Source organism: Sapajus apella, unplaced genomic scaffold (assembly GCF_009761245.1).
Source record: "Sapajus apella isolate SASKATOON/1434 unplaced genomic scaffold, GSC_monkey_1.0 scaffold111, whole genome shotgun sequence".
Classification (NCBI taxonomy): Eukaryota; Metazoa; Chordata; class Mammalia; order Primates; family Cebidae; genus Sapajus; species Sapajus apella.
The window spans coordinates 3,735,152-3,758,044 of NW_022437051.1; the positions used below are offsets into that span (position 1 = coordinate 3,735,152).

Genomic DNA, 22,893 nt, shown 5'->3' on the forward strand with positions numbered 1-22,893 from the left:
AAATTTTATGTGCACAGAGTCTTTACAGAAAAGAAGTGAAAAACCCAAAGAAATAGATTCAAATGTTTATATACCATTTTAACAATGGGTGATAAGTTGTGGATAAGTGACTTGAGAAAAGAAAGAGAGTTGGGCTTTTGGAGTGGATAAGTTGGAGGAAAGTGACTAGGAGATACACACACACACACACACACACACACACACACACACGGGAAACTAATGGAAAATATGAGTTATTTTAGTAAGATTTGTTTATGCCAATTTTATCTCAGTGCTGACTCTCGGCCTCCACTGATAAGTGTTGTTCTCTTCATCCTGGTAGAGGAGAGGGGGGAATGTATTCCACCTTCCCAAAGGGAAACGTATGTCCTGCTTTTAGGCAGAGAAGGGGAAGGCATAGAACGCTTCTTGCATCTGTTGATTCTCGAATGCCTTCGGCTCAAAATAATCTTTATGCCAAAGTAGCAAGTTTTGGGGGTGGTGTCTTGTAGAACTCTTCAGATATGAACACCCAGGCATGAAGTCTGTCTAGGTCTCCTGACACAGACACAAGCAGTATGCGCAGTGGTGCCTGTAAGGCAGGGCTTTATCTGTCTCACCTCAAACTCTCTCAGACACTTGAGGGTGGAAGGCAGATCCCTGTTAGACAATTCCCCTAAGGTATTAAGAGAGAGGACTGGTGGAAAGAACTTCCCTGGTCTTAGCAGCGAGGGCTGCACAGTGCTGGAGAAGCTGTATGTTGTCAGAGTTCCGGGTACCATCCGGTTTTAACTGCAGTGGTTCAGGTCCCAATCCTAATCATTTTGTGAGGTTGTCATCTATCCTTACCAAACCCACTGGGAATAATCTTAGGGAGAAAAATGAAATGAAATTTCAAGTAACGCCGTGTGGTAAATTAGAGAATCTGCAGAGTTGTAAAGCACAGCAGGAAACTGTGCAATTACAAGAGGAGACTGCCAATGCATTTCATTGCTGTTGAGAAAAGAAAATATCTTTCTTTTTTAATGAGTGATTCATGCGTATGCTGTGGGGGCCTTTGTATCTTCGGCCTTGGACGTTTTCCTGTGTAGGATACTAGTTAATTCCAGTCAATTGCTTCTTCCTCTGATGTCAGCTGTTCCTAATGCCTAAGAATCTTCTATTTGATCACCAGTTAACTTGTTTCCTACTTGGTAATTAAATCTTACTCCAAAAACCAAAATTTAAAAAATAGAAAAAGGACAGCCAGGCAATGAAGTTCTAGGGTTATTTCAAATCAGCCCAAGCTGAATACACACTCTTGGGAATTTAATCATTTCCAAACTAAAGAGCCATCTGTAAGTTTGACAGAAAGAGTTTATTTAAATAGCTCTGCTTCATGCTCCCTTGGACTTCAAGATTTTAAGGACCCTTCAGCTTGAATGTAGCTGTGGCATTGGGCATGACTTTAATGGACAGTCAGAAAAGCACTAAGTGTTCTGAGAGCATTTGAAAACAGTTAAAATTGTTCAGAGCAACCGTTTTTAGAGTACCCATTAACTTTCAGATTTCAGCATTATGCAATCAGAGAGTTTCTGCAGCAACTTAAAAGCACCTATTTGTCTGGAATATGGTGAGATTTAGGGTTGTCAGATAACATGAATACAGAAAATCCATTTAAACTTGAATTTTATGTAAGCAATGAATCAGTTGTTGGTATAAGTCTAGCCCAAATATTGCATGAGACATACATATACTTAAAAAAAATTTTTTTTACTTGACATTCAAATTTAACTGAGGTCTTGTACTTATATTTGCTGAATCTGACAATCATGGATCACCTCCCCTTTTTGAAATTTGTAGGAAGTTTAAAACATCAAACTACCATGGTTCACTTTTGAACAAATGCAAATTTTGGTAAACAAGTATAGGCGCTTCATAATGTTGGTAAAATATTTATTTGTTAAATTAAAATTATAAAATCTACTGTTATTATTCTAAAATATTAAATTCTATTAAAGTCTTGTTCCTTTTTCTCTTAAATCAAAATCACACAGAGCCTAGAGTTTATATCTTTAAAACTAGGAAAATGAAATAAAGATTATTTTGCATTCAATGGTAGCCCTGTCCTTTCCAGATGAAATCTACTACTGTTTAATTCTATAACTTCAAACTGGCTTCTATGTGCTGTTTTTCCTGGACGTAGACAACATGTTGATTTAACTGCTCCAAGGGCCTTCAGAAAAAAAGCAATTCGTGACAGACAATATGCCTCCATGAGGCAGGCTGTGTATAAAATGGAAATTCTTTAAGTGATCATGGCCTATGGGCACCGGAGAATTAATTGAAATATTATTTTCTGAAAATTGAGTTGTCATATGGCAACTGGAAAGCAGGATTCAAAAGCTGGGAAAGGAGTTGAGTGTTTTGTTTTGTTTTGTTTTGTTTTTTGAGTCAGAATCTCCGTTGCCCAGGCTGGAGTGCAGTGGCGAGATCTCAGCTAACTGCAACCTCTGCCTCCTGGGTTCAAAAGATTCTCCTGCCTCAGGAAAATCTACTGCCTCCCTAGTAGCTGACATTACAGGCATGAGCCACCACGCCGAGATCATTTTTGTGTTTTCAGTAGAGACAGAGTTTCACTATGTTGGCCAGGCTGGTCTTGAACTCCTGACTTCAAGTGATCCGCCCACCTTGACCTCCTAACGATTGATGTACTGTTACAATATCTTGTCAATGCTAATAGTTGTAATGTGTAACTATTTTCTGGGTTTTTAAAAAAATATTTGCCATATATTTGTGTGTGTGTATTTTTTTAAGTTTCTGCATAAAGCTGGGCATACAATAGATGGAGCAAATAATTTTATAGGAATAATCAAGTGTATTAAAATAAACTAAAAATATCTCTATTAAATAGAAATTAGTAATGAGTTTGATTTCAAGATTATTCTTAGCTATTAATGCTGGTAATAAGGAAAGTTACAGAAAAAAAACCTACTCTACTAGAAGCATCTCTAACACATATGAAAGAGGGATCATAGAAAGTCAGAGTGGAAAAGGGCCTTCATGCTATCTAATCCCACTCCTTCATTTTACAAGTGAGGGACCAGACGCCTGCAGATGATGGCAGAGCCTGGGCTAGAACATTGAGTGCTTGCTGCTTAAATCTGTTCCTTCCCACTCACATCACCGGGCTCTGGGATGAAACCACAGACCCTAGAGGTTTCAGTTGCCCTCTGGTCATCACTACTCTGATGTCCTCCAAGAGCCCCACCCTTCAGGGATATGAGATAGACTAGTGAAAGATGAAGGCGGGGCTGTCTCGTTGAGGAGCTTTGCCTCTGGAAACTTACCAGGAGAAGGTGGCAAGCCCAAGCAGTTGTTTCCTGGAGGCATCAGTCTCCCCCACGTGATGGCGTGGAATCTACCTGCCTCTCAAGCTGAGCTGCAAGGAGAGAGGCCACAGGAACCGTGGGGAGGGAAGAAATCTGAAGCTGAAACAGAAATCTTTACCCTCTTCCTCTTTACTGCATCCAGGTTGTAAATCTATGGCCCGCCTCCCAAACCACAAGACCCTTAGTGCTTTCAAGTCCGTATTGTTTCAGTCTGCCCTTAATTTGGAAGGAGGTAGGATGCTGAAGACAGAGGGCAAACGGGATGACGTTAGGCAGGAATTCAGGTCCAGGCCTCCATTGTGCGAGTTTATCTTGTTTGTCTTGATTTTCTCTTTACACGATGGCATATATGAATGTGCAGCTTGGAAAGTATGTTTAATCTCTTAGAAAATATAATGACATGATATTGAATCCACTTTTCTCTTTTGCACCAGGGGTCAAGCAGCCCTGATTGCAACAGTGAGAAAGGTCTTTTCCGGCCTCCCTCCTAACAATGGAAACCAACTTAGGGCCATGCTGTCTTACGTCCCCAAAAGAGTCAAACTCTGTAAAATATTTCAGGAGCTTTATTCTGAGACAAATATGAGTGAGCAGTGGCCCATGACACAGACCTCAGGAGGTCCTGAGGACAGGAACCCAAGGTGGTCTGGATATAGTTTGGTTTTCTATATTTTAGGGAGACATGAGACATCAATCAGATACATATGAGATGTACATTGGTTTGGTCCAGAAAGGTGGGACATATGGAAACAGGGGTCCCAAGTCATAGGTGGATTCAAAGATTTTCTGATTGGCAATTGGTTGAAAGAGCTAAGTTATTGTCTAAAGACTTAGGAATGCCTGGGTTAAAATAAGGGCTTGGGAAGACCAAGGTTTTATCATGCAGGTAAAGCCTCCAGGTATCAGGCTTCAGAGAGAACACATTGTAAATGTTTCTGATCAGACTTAAAGAGTCTGTTCTATTAGTAATTCCAAGAGAGGAGGGTATAATAATGAGGCTTGTTTAACGCCCACACTCTCCTATCATGGCCTGAACTAGTTTTTCAGTTTAGCTTTTGGAATGCCCTGGCTGGGGCAGGGTGTCCATGTAGATGGTCAGGGGGCTTAGAATTTTATTTTTGGTTTACGTTAATCATGCCTTTGCCTTTCTTTAGAAGGAATGGAAGTGGGGAGTCAGGGACTGTGGACGCTGGATGGATTTAGGCCCCGTTGATCCCAGGTGGATGAAAGCCGCAATGTGGAGCTCACTAGAAAAGATGATTTTGGGTTACAGTTTTGCAGGGCTGGTGCATTGACCACACTGGTGCTTGTCTCACAGGTAGACTTGGGCCTACTGCGCTTCGTCACGGCCGTCGGAACCCAGGGCGCCATTTCAAAAGAAACGAAGAAGAAATACTACGTTAAGACTTACAAGATCGACATCAGCTCCAACGGGGAAGACTGGATCAACATAAAAGAAGGAAATAAACCTATTGTAAGTTAGGCTGCCTCCGCTGCTACCAATGCAGTCTTTTAAATGGATGATCAATTTTTACTTGTTCATTTGGGAGCTTTCTGTCTGGCCTGGTTTATTTTTGAATTGATTTGAAATGAAAAGTGCAATTAGAGGTTTAAATCTGACCAAGGGGTCTCATGTTCTCAGATCCAGAAGCCAGGAGGAAATCATACGAATGTTTCCAAGAAAAGTCAATAGTGGCCAAATTAAGCGTCAGACTGAAGCATTGCTGTGAGCTTCCCCTGGGAATACAGATTGTGCATGGGATAAACACTGTCCTCTTAGAACCTGAGGAATTGGGGGTTTTGTTGTTTTTCTCTCCTCTATTTCTTCATTCTATTTTGTAAATTCTTTCTCTCTGTAATGGGCTAGTTTTAGAAAACACCTTTTTATCTATCCACTGTGGCTCACAAAGTAATTTACAAGTGCATTTGACCACTTCTTGTAAGAACGCATGGAACCAAAGGTATTTCATTGTGTTCCCTCTGATCACACAAATAACCCGCTCGCTCCACACTGCTTTCAACCAAGGAGGCAGCACAGACCACACCATGTCCCTGGGTGCTGTGCTCTAGCTCATTTGGCACTGAGATGTTTTTCTCAGCCTGCCTGTTTATTTGAAGTTACACTGGCTCTGATTTTCTAATCAAAAGATTTTGGAGAATTCATACTCACCGTCTCCCAGAAATTAAAAGCTTGCCCTGGAGGCCGAGCAAAATACAGGAAACTGATGAGGATAGGAGCAAAGATCCAGGTAGCTTGCAATGATGGGCTTGGGAAGAGGCCAATTAACTGGTCCTTGTCTCTATTTTGAGCATTCGTGCACTTGACTTTCTCCTTGTAGATCTGGAACTGAGAAAAGCCTCCTGGGTGTGAAGTGAGAAAAACTATTAATTCCCTTTGATTAGCAATGAAACCCCACTCTCAGACAGGACAGGCAAGATGGAAGCAGCTACAGGTAGACAGCTGCTCTGTAGGAGGGAAATGCCGTGGACAGGCAAGTTCAAGGCCACTGTCCAGCCCAGGAGGACAGGGAACCAGTGTGTCTGGGGTAGAAGAACCTTCCTAGTCAGTGCTTATGGAGATGAAGTGAATAAATTTTGACCCCAAGTTTTATGACTGATTCTTGTTTGAAAGTAAATTTCTGAAGACATACTTTAGGTTCAAGCAAGCAAAAAATCCGTAGCTCTAATGAGGCACCTACCAGCCACAGACCCAGAGAGAGACAGGAAAACTGACCTTAGACTTTCAGGCTACTTCTGTTAAAAATAAGCGCTCTTTCAGGAACAAAAAACTAAACACTGCACGTTCTTACTTATAAGTGGGAGCTGAGTGATGAGAACACATGGACACATTGAGGGGAATGACACACACTGGGCCCTGCTGTGGGGTGTGTGAAGGAGGAAGAGCATCAGGAAGAACAGCTAATGGGTGCTGGGCTTAATACCTAGGTGAGGGGCTGATCTGTGCAGCAAACCACCTTGGCACACATTTACCTGTGGAACAAAGCAGCATATCCTGCACAGGTACCCTGGAACTTAAATAAAGGTTGAAGTGAAAAACAAAAAAAGAACAAAATAGAACCATGAGGTGAAAGGCCTAAAATGTTGCTAAGTGGAAAACTTAATTGGCATTTTATTGTTTTATACTGGAACACATACAGATGAGAGGGATGAAAAGAAATAGCAACATGACCATTTTTTGTTAAGAAAGAAAAAGTAAGTGCTACTTCTCCAAGATGTTTTCTTCAACTGTTGTCCACCGGTAGTTTGTATGGCCCAGAAGAGGGGCGCCATCTGAGAGCACCCACAGATTCCGGGGGTGTCTGACAGTGCATGCAGCTTGCCCTGGGAACTCCCTGGCACACAGAAGGGCTTCGGGGGGAGAGGCAGGAGTAAGGAAGGAGTCGGCAGAGAGGAAGGTTGGCGTCTGTTCTGAGCCCTTTAGCTGAATCTAAGTGAAATCAGAACATCCATCTAGAGTCTCATGATCATTGCCCACCCCACTTTTTTCTGTATTTTGGGGGGCTTCAGCCACTCCCCTCCACCCTCATTCTCACTTTGCTCCAGGAGTGCAGCTTTCGACCAATAACAACTCCAGCAGCCCTCTTCACGTTGGAGAGAATGTGCATAAAACATGATTTTAGCAAACATAAGGCTCCCTCGGCGGGAAAAAAACACGCTCCCGTCTGCCTGTGCCAGAGCACACAGCTCTCCTGCCAGACTTCTCATCTCCCTCAGACGTGGACTGGCTGCCCCATAAGGAGAGCAGCATTGCTGGGGGCCCTCCTTCCCTGGCCGCTACCCGTTACTCTTCGTCACACAAAAATGCTGCCACACAGATTGATTTCCAGGGAGAGTTGCTGAGGTAGGGCAGAAATCAAAAGCCCATCACAGGCTGGGATAAATGAGGATATCAGATAGTCTCCAGAGAGATCAGGCTAACAACTGACTTATTTAAACAAAAATAGAGACAGGGTCTTGCTCTGTCACCCACACTGGAGTGCAGTGGTGCAATCATAGCTCACTACAGCCTCGAACTCCTGGCTCAAGCCATCCTCCCAGCTCGATCTCCCAAGTAGCTGGGACCACAGGCGTGCACCACCATGCCTGGCTAATTTTTGTTTGTTTGTTTTTTGGAGAGATGGAGTCTCACTATGTTGCCCAGGCTGGTCTCAAACTCCTGGCCTCAAGCGATCCTCATTCCTTGGCCTGCTAAAGTTCTGGAATTACAGGAGTGAACCACCACACCCAGCCACAACCAACTCTGTAAAGCATTTGACCACCTTTAGTTGTGCGGGTCGCTTAAATTCAATAAAGTAAAAACAGCAGCCCAACTTCCACAAGCCCTTTTTCCCAGGGGGAAGAGCAGGACTTGGGAAACTGTAGATCTCCTTCAGGTCCTCACCTGGAAAGGTGGCGAGGAAACTGCACACCTCAGGTGGGCCCCTGGTGCTCCAGTTATGCAACCTAAGAGGAGGGGTCTGGGGTCTGACCCACCTGTACAGAGAATCATAGTGGTGAATGTACAAGGCATGAGGCTGAGAAATGTCATCGTCCCATTGGCTGTTCTCAACCCAAGGCAGAAGTAAAATCCAGGAAAGGGGAAGCAGAGTGTTCTGTGATGGCAAAGTCTCTAGTCCTCAGAGATCTTACTGGAGAGTGCTGCTGCAGCCCCTCGCCCGGGCAGAGTGGCCCCATGAGTCCTTGCGGGAAACATCCATTCATGTCTGGCATGCATTACATTTGCTGTCACATGCCTCATCTTTCTTAAAATGACTCCATTTAAAACTAGAAGCAGAATCCCTACACTCTGGGAGATGGAGGCAGGTGGATGACTTGAGGTCAGGAGTTCAAGACCAGCCTGAGCAACATGGTGAAACCCCATCTCTACCAAAAATACAAAAATTAGCCAGGCATGTGGCGCGCACCTGTAATCCCAGCTACTTAGGAGGCTGAGGCAGGAGAATCGCTTGAACCCAGGAGCTGGAGGCTGCAGTGAGCAGAGATTGTACCACTGCACCCCAGCTGGGGTGACTGACAGAGCAAGACTCCGTCTCAAATAAGTAAATAAATAAATCTTGAAGCAGAAGCCCTGGTAAAGCTGATTTTTAGTTAAAATAATATATAACTCAGCTTGGATTTTGACCGCTAAAACATAATTTTACCAATAATCAAATAAGGATTAAAGTCACGCATTAGTGTGAGGGACAAGATCTTCCATCAAGGAATGAAGTCAAAGGAGAAAACGCTATTTGACCTAGTCCTATAGCTGAAAACACAACCTAGAATGTCAAAAAGCCAGACTCTACACTGAACTCCAAAAGCATCCCTTCTGGGGGTTCTTGGGAAGGCAGAACAGTGAGCGTTCTCATGACACGTCTACAGTATTCTTTTGGTCCTCCGGTAAAGTTAATAGTCTCACACTTTTTAGATAATAGCATGCATTCTTTAATAAGTGTTATCCATGTAATAGTGCTTTTAAAAGCTCTAGCCTCTCAGAAAATTGAATCGATGATTAGGACAATATTCTGTATTAGACATCATTCTGATTGCTAATTGAAAAAACTAACACGGCAAGTTATTAACGCCATCTCATCCTTGATAGACAATGCTGAAATTGTAAATAATCTTTACAACCATTTGTGAAAACACATTTTTGGATTTAAATCGAAAGCCTTTGCTAAAGAAAGGCACTTTTTTTCCCCATACAGGTCTTTCAAGGAAACACCAACCCCACAGATGTTGTGGTTACAGTATTTCCCAAACCAGTGATCACTCGATTTGTCCGGATCAAGCCTGCAACTTGGGAAACCGGCATATCTATGAGATTTGAAGTATATGGTTGCAAGATAACAGGTAAGCTGTGGAAGATTGAAGACTGGATCGTCTAGGTTGAAGACTGTCCTGTTTTGATTTTTGCAAACCTTTAAATACCGGGTGAATAAGTTTGTAAATGCAATCATTTTTATTTGACAGTTAAAAGCATCTACATTGGATTTAGACAAATCTGAGTTCAAATCCTGCCTTACTACTCACTAGCAATTTTTTTTTTTTTTTTTGGTCAGTATGCTTACCTTTCAAAGCCTTAGTTATCTCACCTGGGAAATAGTCTTAATAATTTACACCATACAGGCTAGTTGTGATGATGCATTATTAATAGATAATGGATGTAAAGCAGTTAGCACAGTCTGACAAGGTAGGTGTTTGTTTACTGGTACCTTCTCCACTAGACTGTAAGCTCCATGAAGGCAAGTACCATGCCTTCCATTTCTGCTTCCTGGGTACTGACTACTGCTTAGTAGATTTACAATAAGTAACTATTGCATGAAACATTCTCCAGCAGTTTTATTTATTTATTTATTTTGTGACAGAGTCTTGCGCTGTCACTCAGGCTGCAGAGCAGTGGCATAACCATAGCTCACAGCAGCCTCGACCTTCCAGGTTCAAGTGATCCTCCTACCTCAGACTCTTGAGTAGATCTGGGACTACAGGAGTGCACCAGTATGGCCAACTAATTGTAACCCCTGTGTTGCTTGGGCTGGTTTCAAACTCCTGGGCTCAAGCTATCCTCCCGTCTTGGCCTCCCAAAATGCTGGGATTACAGGTGTGAGCCACTGCCCCTGGCCAACTTTATCTTTTTTCTTTCTTTCTTTTTTGAGACCAAGTCTCACTCTGTCACCCAAACTGAGTGCACTGATGTGATCTTGGCTCACTACAACCTCCACCTTCCGATTCTAGCGATTCTCTTGCCTCAGCCTCCCAAGTAGCTGGTACTACTACAGGTGCATGCACCATGCCTGGCTAATTTTTGTATTTTTAGTAGAGAAGGGATTTCACCATGTTGCCCAGGCTGGTCTTGAACTCCTGACCTCAGGTGATCCACCCTGCCTTTGCTTCCCAAAGTGCTGGGATTATAGGCATTAGCCACTGCATCCAGCCTTTCCATTTATTTTCTTGCATGACTGTTATATTCTGTAGTATATAGCAGTCATATTAGAATTCCTTTCAATTTTAGTAAATACATTGCCAAATTTTTATTGAAACAACCACCACTACCACGAAAAAAACCAGAACAATATGATCTTCTTGGTAAGCTTCAAAGGTCAAAGACAGAATCAATTGACCCATTCACTAAAAAGTAATTAAAAGTGAACAATATCTGAAAGTCTTTGAACTACCTTTTAATATTATGTTATCTATGTATTTAGGGCATTTAAATTTTTATTCCACATTTTTATATTTATCCTCTTCAGTTTAATTATTTTTAGAGAAGAAAAATACTGACTTTGGAAGGAAAAAATTTCACCTTGGCAATGTTCCATGAAATTACAAGCCATTTTGGGAAGAGCTAATGAACAGGGGATACTACACTTGTTTACAGTAGAGTTCAGAGTGGAAAGTAAAACCAACATCTGATTTTTAATGAAAAATTTATTTATTTCTGTCTCATAAACAGACTTGTTTATTATTTTAGGACCTAAGGTTTAGAAAGTTCAAGGCCTCAGAGGCAGGAATGGGGTGGAGAGGGATCTGAAGGAAGAAAGGACATTGAAAAGTTAGATATAACCTTGGCTTTATTTTCAATCAGCAGTTAGATGATAGAGCATTTTCAGAGCATTACAAACTTGTGCTGCTATCCATAAATTTGTAGAAACAAGGCCATTTGAGGTTTGGGTGGAAATTTCTGGCCCATTTCTTCAACCTTATCTCATGTCACTATATTAAAAAAAAATGAAGTAAACTTCATAAAGACTCCAAACATGTTAGTCTAAACTGAATTTCCAGGCTCCTAGAGATTTATGTGATATCATTTTAGTTGAATAAAATATTTTTTATACCTAAACTGTCCTTTTAAATTTTCACGAGGATTTCCCTGAGAGGTAATTCTAGGAATGTGAGCAAAGAAGGTAAATAATTTGTTCGATTTTTAAAAATAGTTAAATGATCTGGTTATGTAAACATGGATGCCTAAAATAGCATATCCTAATATTTTCATACATAATTGTCACTAATTATTTTTCAAATAAAGCGCTTCCTTTTGGTTCCCAGAGCTAGTCTGTTAATCATGGTCCCCGCTACACTTTTAAATATTTTCTCTCTAGTAAGATGGCTCTAGTCTCCAAATAATTGCCATAGGCAGGTTTTTGGAGAGGCTAACATGTGACTAACAATAGTCACATGGACAGAAGGTAGGGAGACATATCCAGGAGTGACTGTGGACTGTCCCCCTAGTGAATGTGTGACTGACCGTGAGTAAGACATGGAGACTCACCCTAATCTCCATTTTCTGATCTGTGAAGTTCACCTTAATGCAACTATAATGAGGAATAAATGAAAGAAAATTTGGAACACCCCAGACTTAAAGTAACTGCTCACTAAATGGTACCCAGTAGATTAAAATAGTACATGGCACCCAATCTAGAATATGCCTCAGCAAGCAGAGCCTCTAATAAGACAGTAATTTCAAGGTTTTCTTCTTGGTTATCAGAAACAGGATTTTCTTCTTTTTGAGGCTACAGTCTCCTTGGAGTGGAGATTAATGAAAAGAGGATTACAATAACCCTACTGGACCAGATGACCCGGGAGGGCAGGGACCTGTTTGCCTCATTTTCCATTGTGTAATGTATGCCTGGGACATAACAAATGCTTCGTGGTTACTTTTGAATGAATGAAGTGCAGTTGTGTCCATGCCTTCTGAGAAACAAGTGACTGGACTCAAATTTTAACCCTGTTGAGTAGTCAAATTCAATCTGGATTTTGTTTAAGCCTACCTAATTAAAAGTTCCTATCTGAACACATCACTTGACTTCCAAAGTCACTAGAGCCCCAAGTTTTTCCCTAATGTTTTTGACTCAGAAATTATTTTTTAGAAATGTAGTAAACCTGGAGAATTCAGAGTTTGTCACCATATAGAGATATAAAGAAAATAAGATTGGAACAAACCATTCTGCTTTATAGGTGATTGATGAAGGATATTTTCATTATTTGGACGAAGTAGGCTTCATCATTTTGGCAGAGATGGAAATTGATGAAAACCATGTTGGACGATGGCTGCTTAACACACTATGAACTTCTGCTATCTCATGTTGTTAACCAGAAGTCTGTTACCCGGCACTTCCACACATATTCATGTGCTCTAAGTCAATCAGATTTCACAATGATGATCTCAACCACCATAATATCCGGGGTACTTTCTGAGTCATCAAGGAAAGATTAAATTATGCTCATTCAGGTTCTCCCATCGAATGCAGTTATTACTTTCTCATTCTTTGGAAATTGGTTAACTGGATATTTGATTTACCAGTATACTTCAGTTTTTCCATTAGAGCTGAGTACAGAGATTTGCTGTGAAATAATATCACTGAAAATAACCACCTCAATCCTCCATTACAAAACTCATTTCTCCCTTCTATTCTGAATCAGTCTTAAGCTTTCCAAAAAAGGTTGCCAAGTGAAATACAAAATGTCCAGTTAAATTTGATGTAGACAAACAAGACATAATTTTTTATAATAAGTACATCCTGTGCAATATTTGAGACGTACGTCTACTAAAAAATTATTCGTTATTTCTCTGAATTCTAATTTCACTGGACATCTTGTTTCCTGTTTTGTTGTTTGTTTGCTAAATCTGGCAACGCTATTTCCAAAGGGTTTGACCTATACCAGGCTGAACTACATCTAAGCCAGCCTGCCATGAAGGGACAGAATTAAACACTAGCACCTCATTCAAACCTTGACTTAATTGTTAATGTAAGTTTTCTCCAAATTATTGTTAAAAGTGAGTCACATAGTTTTCAGTCAAAGGCAAATCAAGTCGGCTCTTCATTTTTTCTTTCTAATGAGGCAGCCATATGGAAGAAATAACAGTCTCACTTTGCACCACGGCTATGTTGGCTGAATGGGGGCAGGGCATCACTAGGCCTGTGAATACGGAAATTATGCCCCAGCCGAGTCTGCATTAGAAAAAGGGCATTAATCTGGTGACAGTTCTGCTCTCCTTACAGTATTCAAGTTAATTATGTTTTCCTCCAAATGGTAACATCTGGTCCCCATTACCAGCTAAACATTGCCTTTCTGAAAGCTGGTGTGGAATCAGGCAGGTATGACCACTGTGGCCAAAAAAAAATGGCCCTCTATATTTAACACTATAGTTTCATAGTTCCTTAGTAAGATTGTTTTTGTAAATCTTTTTTAAATCCCAGCTGAATTTTTTCTTGGTTTCCAGATCCCAGCCTGGAGCAAATACTGTGGTTGAATTACAGGAAAGGGCATTTGAACAAATGACAGCTGCCTTTTATTGTGTTAAGAAGTTGATTCATTCAACAAATATTTGTTGAGCAAATACTATGTATAAAACAGGGCATGACGAGTCATAGAAAATAGAAAAATATGACTTAGTTCATGTCTTCAAAGAAGTTAAAATCTAGGGAGGCAGAGAGCAGCATTCCAAAGAACTAAATATGGTCATCGACATTTGAGGGCCAGGTGTGGTGGCTCAAGCCTGTGATCCCAGCACTTGGAGAGGCCAATGTGGTAAGATCTCTTGAGCTCAGTAGTTTAAGAGCAGCCTGGGAAACAGAGCAAGACAAAAAATTTATAAATTAGCCAGGCATGGTGGCACCCACATGTGTACTAGCTACCCAGGATGCTGAAGTGGAAGGATTGCTTGAGGCAAAGAGTTCAAGACGGCAGGGAGCCATGATCACATCCCTCCACTCCAGCCTGGGTGACAGAGTGAAACTCTGTATCTTAAAAAAAAAAAAAGAGAGAGAGAGAGAGAAATGCAGATAAAGTGGTGTGAAAAGGCCCAGAAACGGGAAACTGTGTCCAGTTGCAGCCACTGGACAAACTGAGTAAGTGATGTGGCATTCGAAAACAGGTCAGGATTTTAAGCAGTTCAGATAACGGAAAAGGGTAAGATGATGGGGAGTTCCTTGTGGAGGGAACAGAAAGAAAGCCCTAAACTCCCAGAAGTAAGGAAGTTCTTCATGTCCATTGGCACTGGTAAAAGGGTTAATGGGGAGAGGCCTTGCGTGGACATGATATGGAAGACCTGCATGCCTGATTGAAAATTACGTGGGCAATTTTGAGACACGAAGGCACTGAATATCTGAGTAAAGAAATGACATGATCTGGACCGTTTTACTCACATGCAAAGCGTCTGAGTAGTTAATTCTTAAGGTTCAGCTGATAACGTGGACTTGGTTTAATTGCATTAGATGTTTGCCTCTCACTTAGGAGTAGTTATATTTTTAGGCTTACTTTTGATTATGTTGTGCAGAATTGAGTTGTTTCAAAGAAAAATAGGTTATCATTCCTGCCCATGTCCTTGATTGGGATGTACAGTTTCCAAAGGACAGTAATTGAAGTGTTGGACGTTTTGTTACTAGGCCACAGTTCAATTCATCAGTGACTGATACACTCCTTGTGCTCAAAGCTACTCGGGCTGCTTTAGAAGACATAGAAAGGTCTATGATACTGTTCATTGCCTTCGAAAATCTTATAATCTAGCTGTGGATGCATGACTAACAATCTGGAAGCCTCTAGAGAACAGTGGAATGCCGAGCTCTGTGCTATTTGCATCATGTTTCTGAGAAGGGAGAGCTCAGAACAAAAGCTGGAGGGGCTTGAAAAGTTCTCTTCATGAGTCTTAAGCTGGGTTTTGAGCAAGGGCAATGATGAAGATGATGTCTATAGTGTATGAGAAAAGGATTTCTTAACTGGGATGTGTTGTCAGTAATAGGAAATCAAATTAGGCAAATGAGATGAAATCAAAATGAGGGTTTTGAACGCCAGATTGAGTTTTGATATTTTCCTATCAATAATGGAAAGCTATTGTAAATTTTTAAGACATCTCTGTTATTACTGGGGTAAAATATGTGTAACATAAAATTTACCACTTTTAACAATTTTCAACCACTTTTAACCATTTTACTTACATTGTACATTTTTAAGTGTACGATTCTGTTGCATTAAGTACAGTCACAAACATCACCTATTTCTATTTCCAGATGTCTATTTCCAGAATTTTATAATCATCTCGGACTAAAACGCTGCACCCATGAAACACTAACTCTCCCAGTCTCCGTTCCTGGCAGCCACCATTTTGCTTTCTGTCTCTATGCATCTGACTGATCTACTGATAGCCTACTCATATCAGTGGAATCAAACAATATTTGTCCTTTTTTTGTCTGGCTTCTTTCACTTAGCAGTGGAGATTTTAGAGGATGAGAATGGCATGGTTAAAGCAACACTTTCTAAAAAGTTAAAGAGCAGTTGTTGTAGTGGTGATTCAAAAATGGGCTCTGGGAGGCCAACCCAAAGCTCGTGTGCTCAGATCAGGTAACGCCAGAAGAAAGGCAGGTGGCAACAAGAATTCTGTTGCTTTCCTTTACTTAACAAAAACATAACAGGATTTGGCAGCAAAACAGAAATGACAAGATGACTAGGCAGGAACTGGCTGATTGGTGATGTCACCAATTAAAAGGCAGGGTTCAGTGAAGGGCTGCAGTATCCACCAGATAATCATTTTACATTATCTGTTTCATTTCACCTCCCAGATTATCCTTGTTCCGGAATGTTGTCTTAGTCTGGTTGCAGTAATATGAGATGACAATGAGACATTCATGTGGAAAGTTCCCAATGCAATTAGGAATGGGGGTGGGGAGAACAGTTGGGGGTGATCATGATCACTGTTCTTCCACACACAGTTCAAATGCCACGGGAGGCCCCTCTTGCCCCTGCAGGCTGAGTCACACATTCGCTCTCTTTACCTCTGCATCACTGTCTCTTTACCTTTGTTGTAGCAACTTTCCTGCTGTTGGATTTACTTCTTTGCGTCAATCTATCATAAACAACGAACTTCTCTTAGACAGGGTCTGTACTTGAACGAGGGATGAATTCTGGGTATCAAAGAGCCTGGAATATGAATAGTAAACTTAGAAGACCTCAAAACCGGGGAGATAGATGTTCTCATTGAAGATTTGCCTTCCTGGGATGTGAGTGTAAAGACGGAAATTCTGACCGAGCAGGAGGAAGGTGTGAGGGAGGGAAGTTTCACTGTAAAATAATCCAGAGACTGAAAGTTGTATATGATTGGGTACAAGACCATGTCTTGATTCCATGTTTTGCATTTTCTTTCTTAGCATGGAGTCACCCAGAAAATCATTTTACATTATCTATTTCATTTCACCTCCCAGATTACCCTTGCTCCGGAATGTTGGGTATGGTGTCTGGACTTATTTCTGATGCCCAGATCACATCATCCAACCAAGGGGACAGAAACTGGTTGCCTGAAAACAGCCGCCTGGTGACTAGTCGCTCCGGCTGGGCACTGCCACCCGCACCTCATTCTTACGTTAATGAGTGGCTCCAAGTAGACCTGGGGGAGGAGAAGATCGTGACGGGGATCATCATTCAGGGCTGGAAGCACCGAGAGACCAAGCTGTTCATGAGGAAGTTCAAGATTGGGTACAGCAACAACGGCTCAGACTGGAAGATGATCATGGACGACAGCAAACACAAGGCAAAGGTGAGGGCTGGGGACTGGGAGGAAGTGGTCCCTCAGGTCCTAGACTTCAGTCACAGGCCTCCGGCATTCTCCCGAGGAAGGGCTTCTTCTTATTTCCTTCCAGCTGTGATATCAGAGGAGGTGTGTGACGGGGTCAGTAAGACCCTTGATTCTAGGAAGACAGGAATATGGCATGGAAAGCGATGTGTGAGATGACACACAAAAGAATTGCATTGCTGGTCCCATTCCCTTCCTGCAGGGAAGGACGCTCGGCTCAATGTGCAAACAGGAGACAGGGAAACCCGGGGCTGACAGCCATCCAGCCTGCACTCAGAACCCCGTGCAGACACCTCCCAGTCATTTGAGTATGCAGTTCAATAGTGTTAAGTATGTGTATATTGTGCAACCAATCTCTAGAACTTTCTCATCTTGGAAAACTGACACGATACACCCCTTAAGCAACAACTCCCAGCCCCCTGCCCTCAGCCTCAGATGACCACCTCTACTTTCTGTCTCTGTGAATTCGACCATTTCAGGGACCTCACACTGTATTTGTCTTTTTGTGACAGGCTTATGTCATTTAGGACGATGTCTTCAGGGTCCTTTGGTGTTGTAGCATTGTGTCAGAATTTCCATCCTTCGCAAGGCTGGATAGAATTTCATTGTGTGTTCATACCACACTTTGTTTATCCATTCACCCACTGACGGGCACTTGAGTCTCTGCCACCTTTAGCTGTTGTGAATACTGCTTAAGTGTATTTCTTTACACACTGAAACCTTTTAAGATGCAATAGGCTCTTGATAATCCAGTGGAAAGAAAAGGAAATCTCAACACAAAAATATTCCAACATTCACTAAAACGTATGGTATAAGTTTTCAACGAAACTGATCTACCTCAGTCATTATATTTTACTTAGAATGATGGCTAAATTTATTTGCATTTCCTGAGCAAACAACAGCAAAGTGGAAAGGACACCTTGGAGTGCCCTGGGTGACCCGGGAGCTGGTTTAGGATTCAAATCTGGACCAACCCACAGACAGCCAGCAATTTAAGTTCTACATGCAGTGCGGGAATTATAGGCAGTGATGATACTTCTCACACCAACACAGTGGGCCTTTTGGTCTTAGCCTTTCCATCCCTGCTTGGGCCAGAACCTACTCCTCTTGTGAAAAAAAGATTTAGCTTATTGGATGGAATATTACACTCCCTCCCACTCTAAGTAAGTGTGAGAATATGGCTTAATATAGTGACTCAGGCCAGAGGCATTGCAGGCAGCAGTCCAGGCCGTGCCGCCAGCTTCTGCTACCTCCAGATGTGGAGGCTCCAAGGTCACCTCTCTGTCCCTCACAGGCCGCCGGCTGGCACTAGAGCAGCTGGCCACCGATAGCGCTGGTGCCGTCGGAAATACCTGACTCCCCCGTCTCTCCCTTCCTTGACTTGCGATTTCTAACATATTTTCAGTGTTATATTTATCTCTCTGCGAAGCTACCTTTCTTCTTGGGTCCAGTTCATTTTCCCCCTTTGTCTCTTCCCTTCGTGTTTGGGAGAGAGAAAAAGTAAAATAAACATTAGAAACTGGAGTTCCCTTCTGAGTGGATCTTTTCTGAGAAGCAACGCGCTCTGACTGCATCAGAAAGTGTGAATATGCCGCAAATCAACAACTTCCTGCTGCTGGCCACGGCAGCGCGTGCTGGTGTGACATGTTCTTCAACACTAGGCTCGGAGAGAGAAAGGAAACAAGTCACCATATGCTTTTGATACGAGGCGCCACGTGCTTCCTCGTCTCTATATAATGCATGCGCCTGCACCAGATCTGAAGCTATCACTCTTCTGTAGTAAATCGAGCTCAGAATCCCACGAGAAGCCAGCAAGCATTTTTCAACATTCACAAAACGCTCAACTCAAGATCGGTTGAACGCGTTAGGGTTTATTTCTAAAATTGGGTTCTATCCATCATTATCATCTTCCTATGATATTGAAAACCGTGAAAGCTTCATTGTTTATATACAGCCTAATCTATGATTCCTAAACCCACCCTTCCAGTGAAATAAAATCTCTAAAACGAAAAAAGAAACGGGTAAAAACCTTCCATTTTAGAGTGGCACATGGTTTTTAATTATATGAAGATTTTAAAAGCATGCTATATTTAATGTTACAAATGAAGGCTACCTCTTAAGAGGCCAGGTACCTTTTATGTAAAAGTAAAGTGAGCGCTCTGTTTTGTGAAATCCACAGCACTTGTATGAATTTAAATCCTCAATACCCTTTCCTTACTCTCTACTCCCAAAATAGTGTGTCATGGGCAAGCTATATCAGAATCTCTGCATTAACTAGACTTTTTAGCAGCAGAGAGAAAATCCAAACACTCAAAGTCCTCATCTTCTAAAACATAATTAGCAACAGAACACAAAGAATTCATAAGCAAGTTTATTATATCAAAGTGAGCCTAGTTCCAGATGGGTTTCCATTGCTAATATTCTTCCCAGCACAGCACTGTCAGCCTTTATCCTGTATTTACATTGCGTTAATTCTTTGCTCAAGTTAAAATGAAGAGATGAGCCTGAGATTCCATAGATATAGATGCTTTCCTCCTGTGATCTTTGGAGGTATGTTAGCATAGACAGAACTTTACATGTGTAATGGAATTTTCATTATCATCAGTATCTTACTGACAACAACTTAATTGGGGCTAACAATAATATGCGTCAGAGTCTCAATTACTGGCAGCAGTTGCAGCCCTATAAAGAGCGCAGAACCCCGATAGTGAATTTACTCTTGATAAAAAATAGAAAGAAATTATAATTGGAAGAGGCAGGCCTAGATTAGCAATGCATTTTTAAATTCCTAGAGGCTGTTCTGAGTTGGAAAAGGCCAATTAATTTACCTCTAGAACTCAGAAACCCGCTGGTTCTGTTGCAACACACCCAATCTGTCTTCGCTGACATGCTTCCACTGTTTCGTTATGACATTTCCACCACCGAATAAGCACTTATTAGGCTGGTTTATGATGTCTTGACACAGCTACTGGGCATGGCTCCCACTCCCGACTGGCATGGCCTGGGGCCGACCAGCCACTCCATCTGATCTACCAGGTCCACTAGCCCAATTTGCATCAAATTAAAGACAAATTAATGAAACTAAATGTGTGGCCTTGGGCATAGATGTTTCTTGGACCGTGGTGTTTCCACCTATTAAAATGAGGAGACTGGGCCGGCTGGGTTGCTCACGCCTATAATCCCAGCACTTTGGGAGGCCAAGGCAGGCAGATCACCTGAGGTCGGGAGTGTGAGACCAGCCTGTCCAACATGACAAAACTCCGTCTCTACTGAAAATACAAAAATTAGCTGGGGTTGGTGGCGGGCACCTGCAGTCCCAGCTACTTGGGAGGTTGAGGCAGGAAAACCACTTGAACTGGGAGGCAGAGGTTGCCGTGAGCCGAGATCATACCACTGCACAACAGCCTGGGAACCAGATTGAGACTCCGTCTGAAAAAAATAAATAAATAAGGAGACTGGACTAGATGGTTTGTAAGGGCAGAGGCATCATCATGGTGTGGTTAAGGGAGCCAGTTAAGACCGCCTAGGTCTGTATCCTGGCTCTGCCGCTTGCTGTGTGTATGGCCATAGGCAAATGACTGGCCCACTCTGTGCCTCAGTTTCCTTGTCTGAAAAAGGAGGATAATACAGAATTTACCTCATGGAGAATTTATCTTCATTTGTAAAATTAAGTGTAGCATGTTTTTAAAATCTCTGTAAAATAGAAAAAATATGTGGCTGAGCAAGGTGGCTCACGCCTGTAATCCCAGCACTTTGGGAAGCTGAGGCAGGCAGATCATTTGAGGTCAGGAGTTCAAGACCAGCCTGGCCAACATAGCACAACCCCATCTCTACTAAAAATACAAAAATTGGCAGGGCATGTTGGTGTGCACCTGCAGTCCCAGCTACTGAGGAGGCTGAGGCAGGAGAATTGCTGGGGCCCAGGAAGCACAGATTGCAGCAAGCTGAGATCACGCCATTGCACTCCAGCCTGGGTGACAGGGCAAGACTCTCAGTCTCAAAAAAAAGTGCTGTTCTGAAATTGACCATTTTACCAGTTTTTTTTTTTCACCTTAGAGATTTTTTTTCAGTGGAAGAATGAGTTTGGAATCATAGATTAGGCTCTATGTAAATAATTGAGAACCTGGTTTTTCAATGGTTTTTTATGGTTTTTCAATATTATAGGAAGATGACAACATGAGTTGTTTAATGCCCTAGTCTAACAAACGTCCTGCAATGCTTGATATCTAAAAGGACATTCCTTATTATGAGACAATTTCCTTTTCCCCTCCCCCTCCGACTTGTCCCATTCGGGATAGGATTAAGAATGATGTTGGAGAAAAGGACATAAGGAGGCTCATCCATTTCTTGAAAAAGAAAATAGGCCAATCATTGCTCCGTCTTCTCAGAATTCCAGCAAGGATTTTGACTTACTCGTGCATGTGGGAAGGAAACAGCCAGCAACGGCCCTGGCAGTGGGTGGCTGAGAGCTCCTGAAAAGTGTCACAGGAACTTCAAGCCAGGAACACACTTCAAAAGAGGTGCCAACTCTTGCCAGGCGCAGGGGCTCACACCTGTAATCTCAGCACTTGGAGGGGCCAAGGCGGGAGAATCACTTGCACCCAGGAGTTGGAGACCAGCCTGGGCAACATAGTGAGAGCCTGTCTCCACAAAAAATCCCAAATTAGCTGGGCGAGGTGGCACATGCCTAGAATCCCAGCTACTTGGGAGGCTGAGGTGAGAGGATCTGAGCCCAGGGAGGTCCAGGCTGCATTCAGCCATGATTGTGCCACTGCATTCCAGCCTGGGCGACAGAGTGAGAGAGACCCTGTCTCAAAAAAAAAAAGAAAGAAAAATGCCAACTCATAATGCCATTCAACTAGAAATCAGAACATTACTCAAAATTCAGGACTTTTGATACATTCCTGACATGACAAGGTCTTTTATCTACAAATGACTCCAAGTGGCAATACATCTATTTTTTTTTTTTAATTTGAGACAGAGTCTCGCTCTGTTGCCCAGGCTGGAGTGCAGTGATGTGATCTCAGCTCACTGCAACCTCCACCTCCTAGGTTCAAGCGATTCTCCTGCCTCTGCCTTCCGAGTGGCTGGGATTACAAGCACACACCACCATGCAAAGGTAGTTTTTGTATTTTTAGTAGAGATGGGGTTTTGCCATGTTTGTCAGGATGGTCTCGGTCTCCTGACCTCATGATCCACCCACCTCTGCCTCCCAAGATAATTCTTAAATAAACAGGCTTTTCAATGGATTGGAGTAACCTAAGTTCTCCAGTAAACAGTTTCACTAGGTTAAATTTACTATCTCCTACTTCAGAAATATCATTCCTCCCTCTTCTTCCAGAGGGCCAAGTTTTAGCAAAACTAGGACCCTCTCATTTAAGAAAACATAACAGGAGTATTTTTTGAAAATGTAGTGTCTACTTTAAGCGCCGACAAATGGCAAGTTCTCTTTCTGTTATCTTCCTCCACCTCAAGGAAGTGATAAATGTGTCACTGCTCCAAGGGGTATCAGCATATGGTTTAAAAATGTGTCTCATGAAATCTTCAGCTTCTGATATAGCCTCAGTGTACACTCTGAAGTTTCTCAGAAGTGACATCATGCCTGTAATCCCAGCACTTTGGGTGGCCGAGGCAGGCAGATCACTTGAGCCCAGGACTTTGAGACCAGCCTGGGCAACATGGTGAAACCCCATCTCTGCAAAAAAAATACAAAAATTAGCTAGGCGTGGTGGCCGGTGCCTGTAATCCCAGCTACTCAGGAGGCTGAGGTGGGAGGATCACTGAGCCAACGGAAGGTGAGACTGAAGTGAGCCTCCATCACACCATTGCACTCCACCCTGGACAACAGAGTGAGACCCCATCTCGAAAAATAATAACAATGAATGAATAAATAAATGTCATCTGTCACTTCTTAGAGAAGCTTTCATTGTTTTTTCCTTTCTCGTTCCTGAAAAAGATGCCACCATTTACAAAGCGGTA

The 22,893-nt window shown here is 42.3% G+C and overlaps 1 protein-coding gene across 3 annotated transcripts in view; it reads left to right on the plus strand.

Moving 5' to 3' along the window:
- The window catches only part of NRP1 (neuropilin 1), a 155,682-nt gene that overhangs the window by 103,527 nt on the left and 29,262 nt on the right, over positions 1-22,893 (plus strand). For all 3 annotated transcript variants that reach the window (XM_032259664.1, XM_032259666.1, XM_032259665.1), the window contains exons 7-9: positions 4,669-4,824; positions 9,059-9,203; positions 16,547-16,878. In XM_032259664.1, coding sequence (XP_032115555.1) covers positions 4,669-4,824; positions 9,059-9,203; positions 16,547-16,878 — 633 coding nt within the window. The remainder of the gene's footprint in view (positions 1-4,668; positions 4,825-9,058; positions 9,204-16,546; positions 16,879-22,893) is intronic.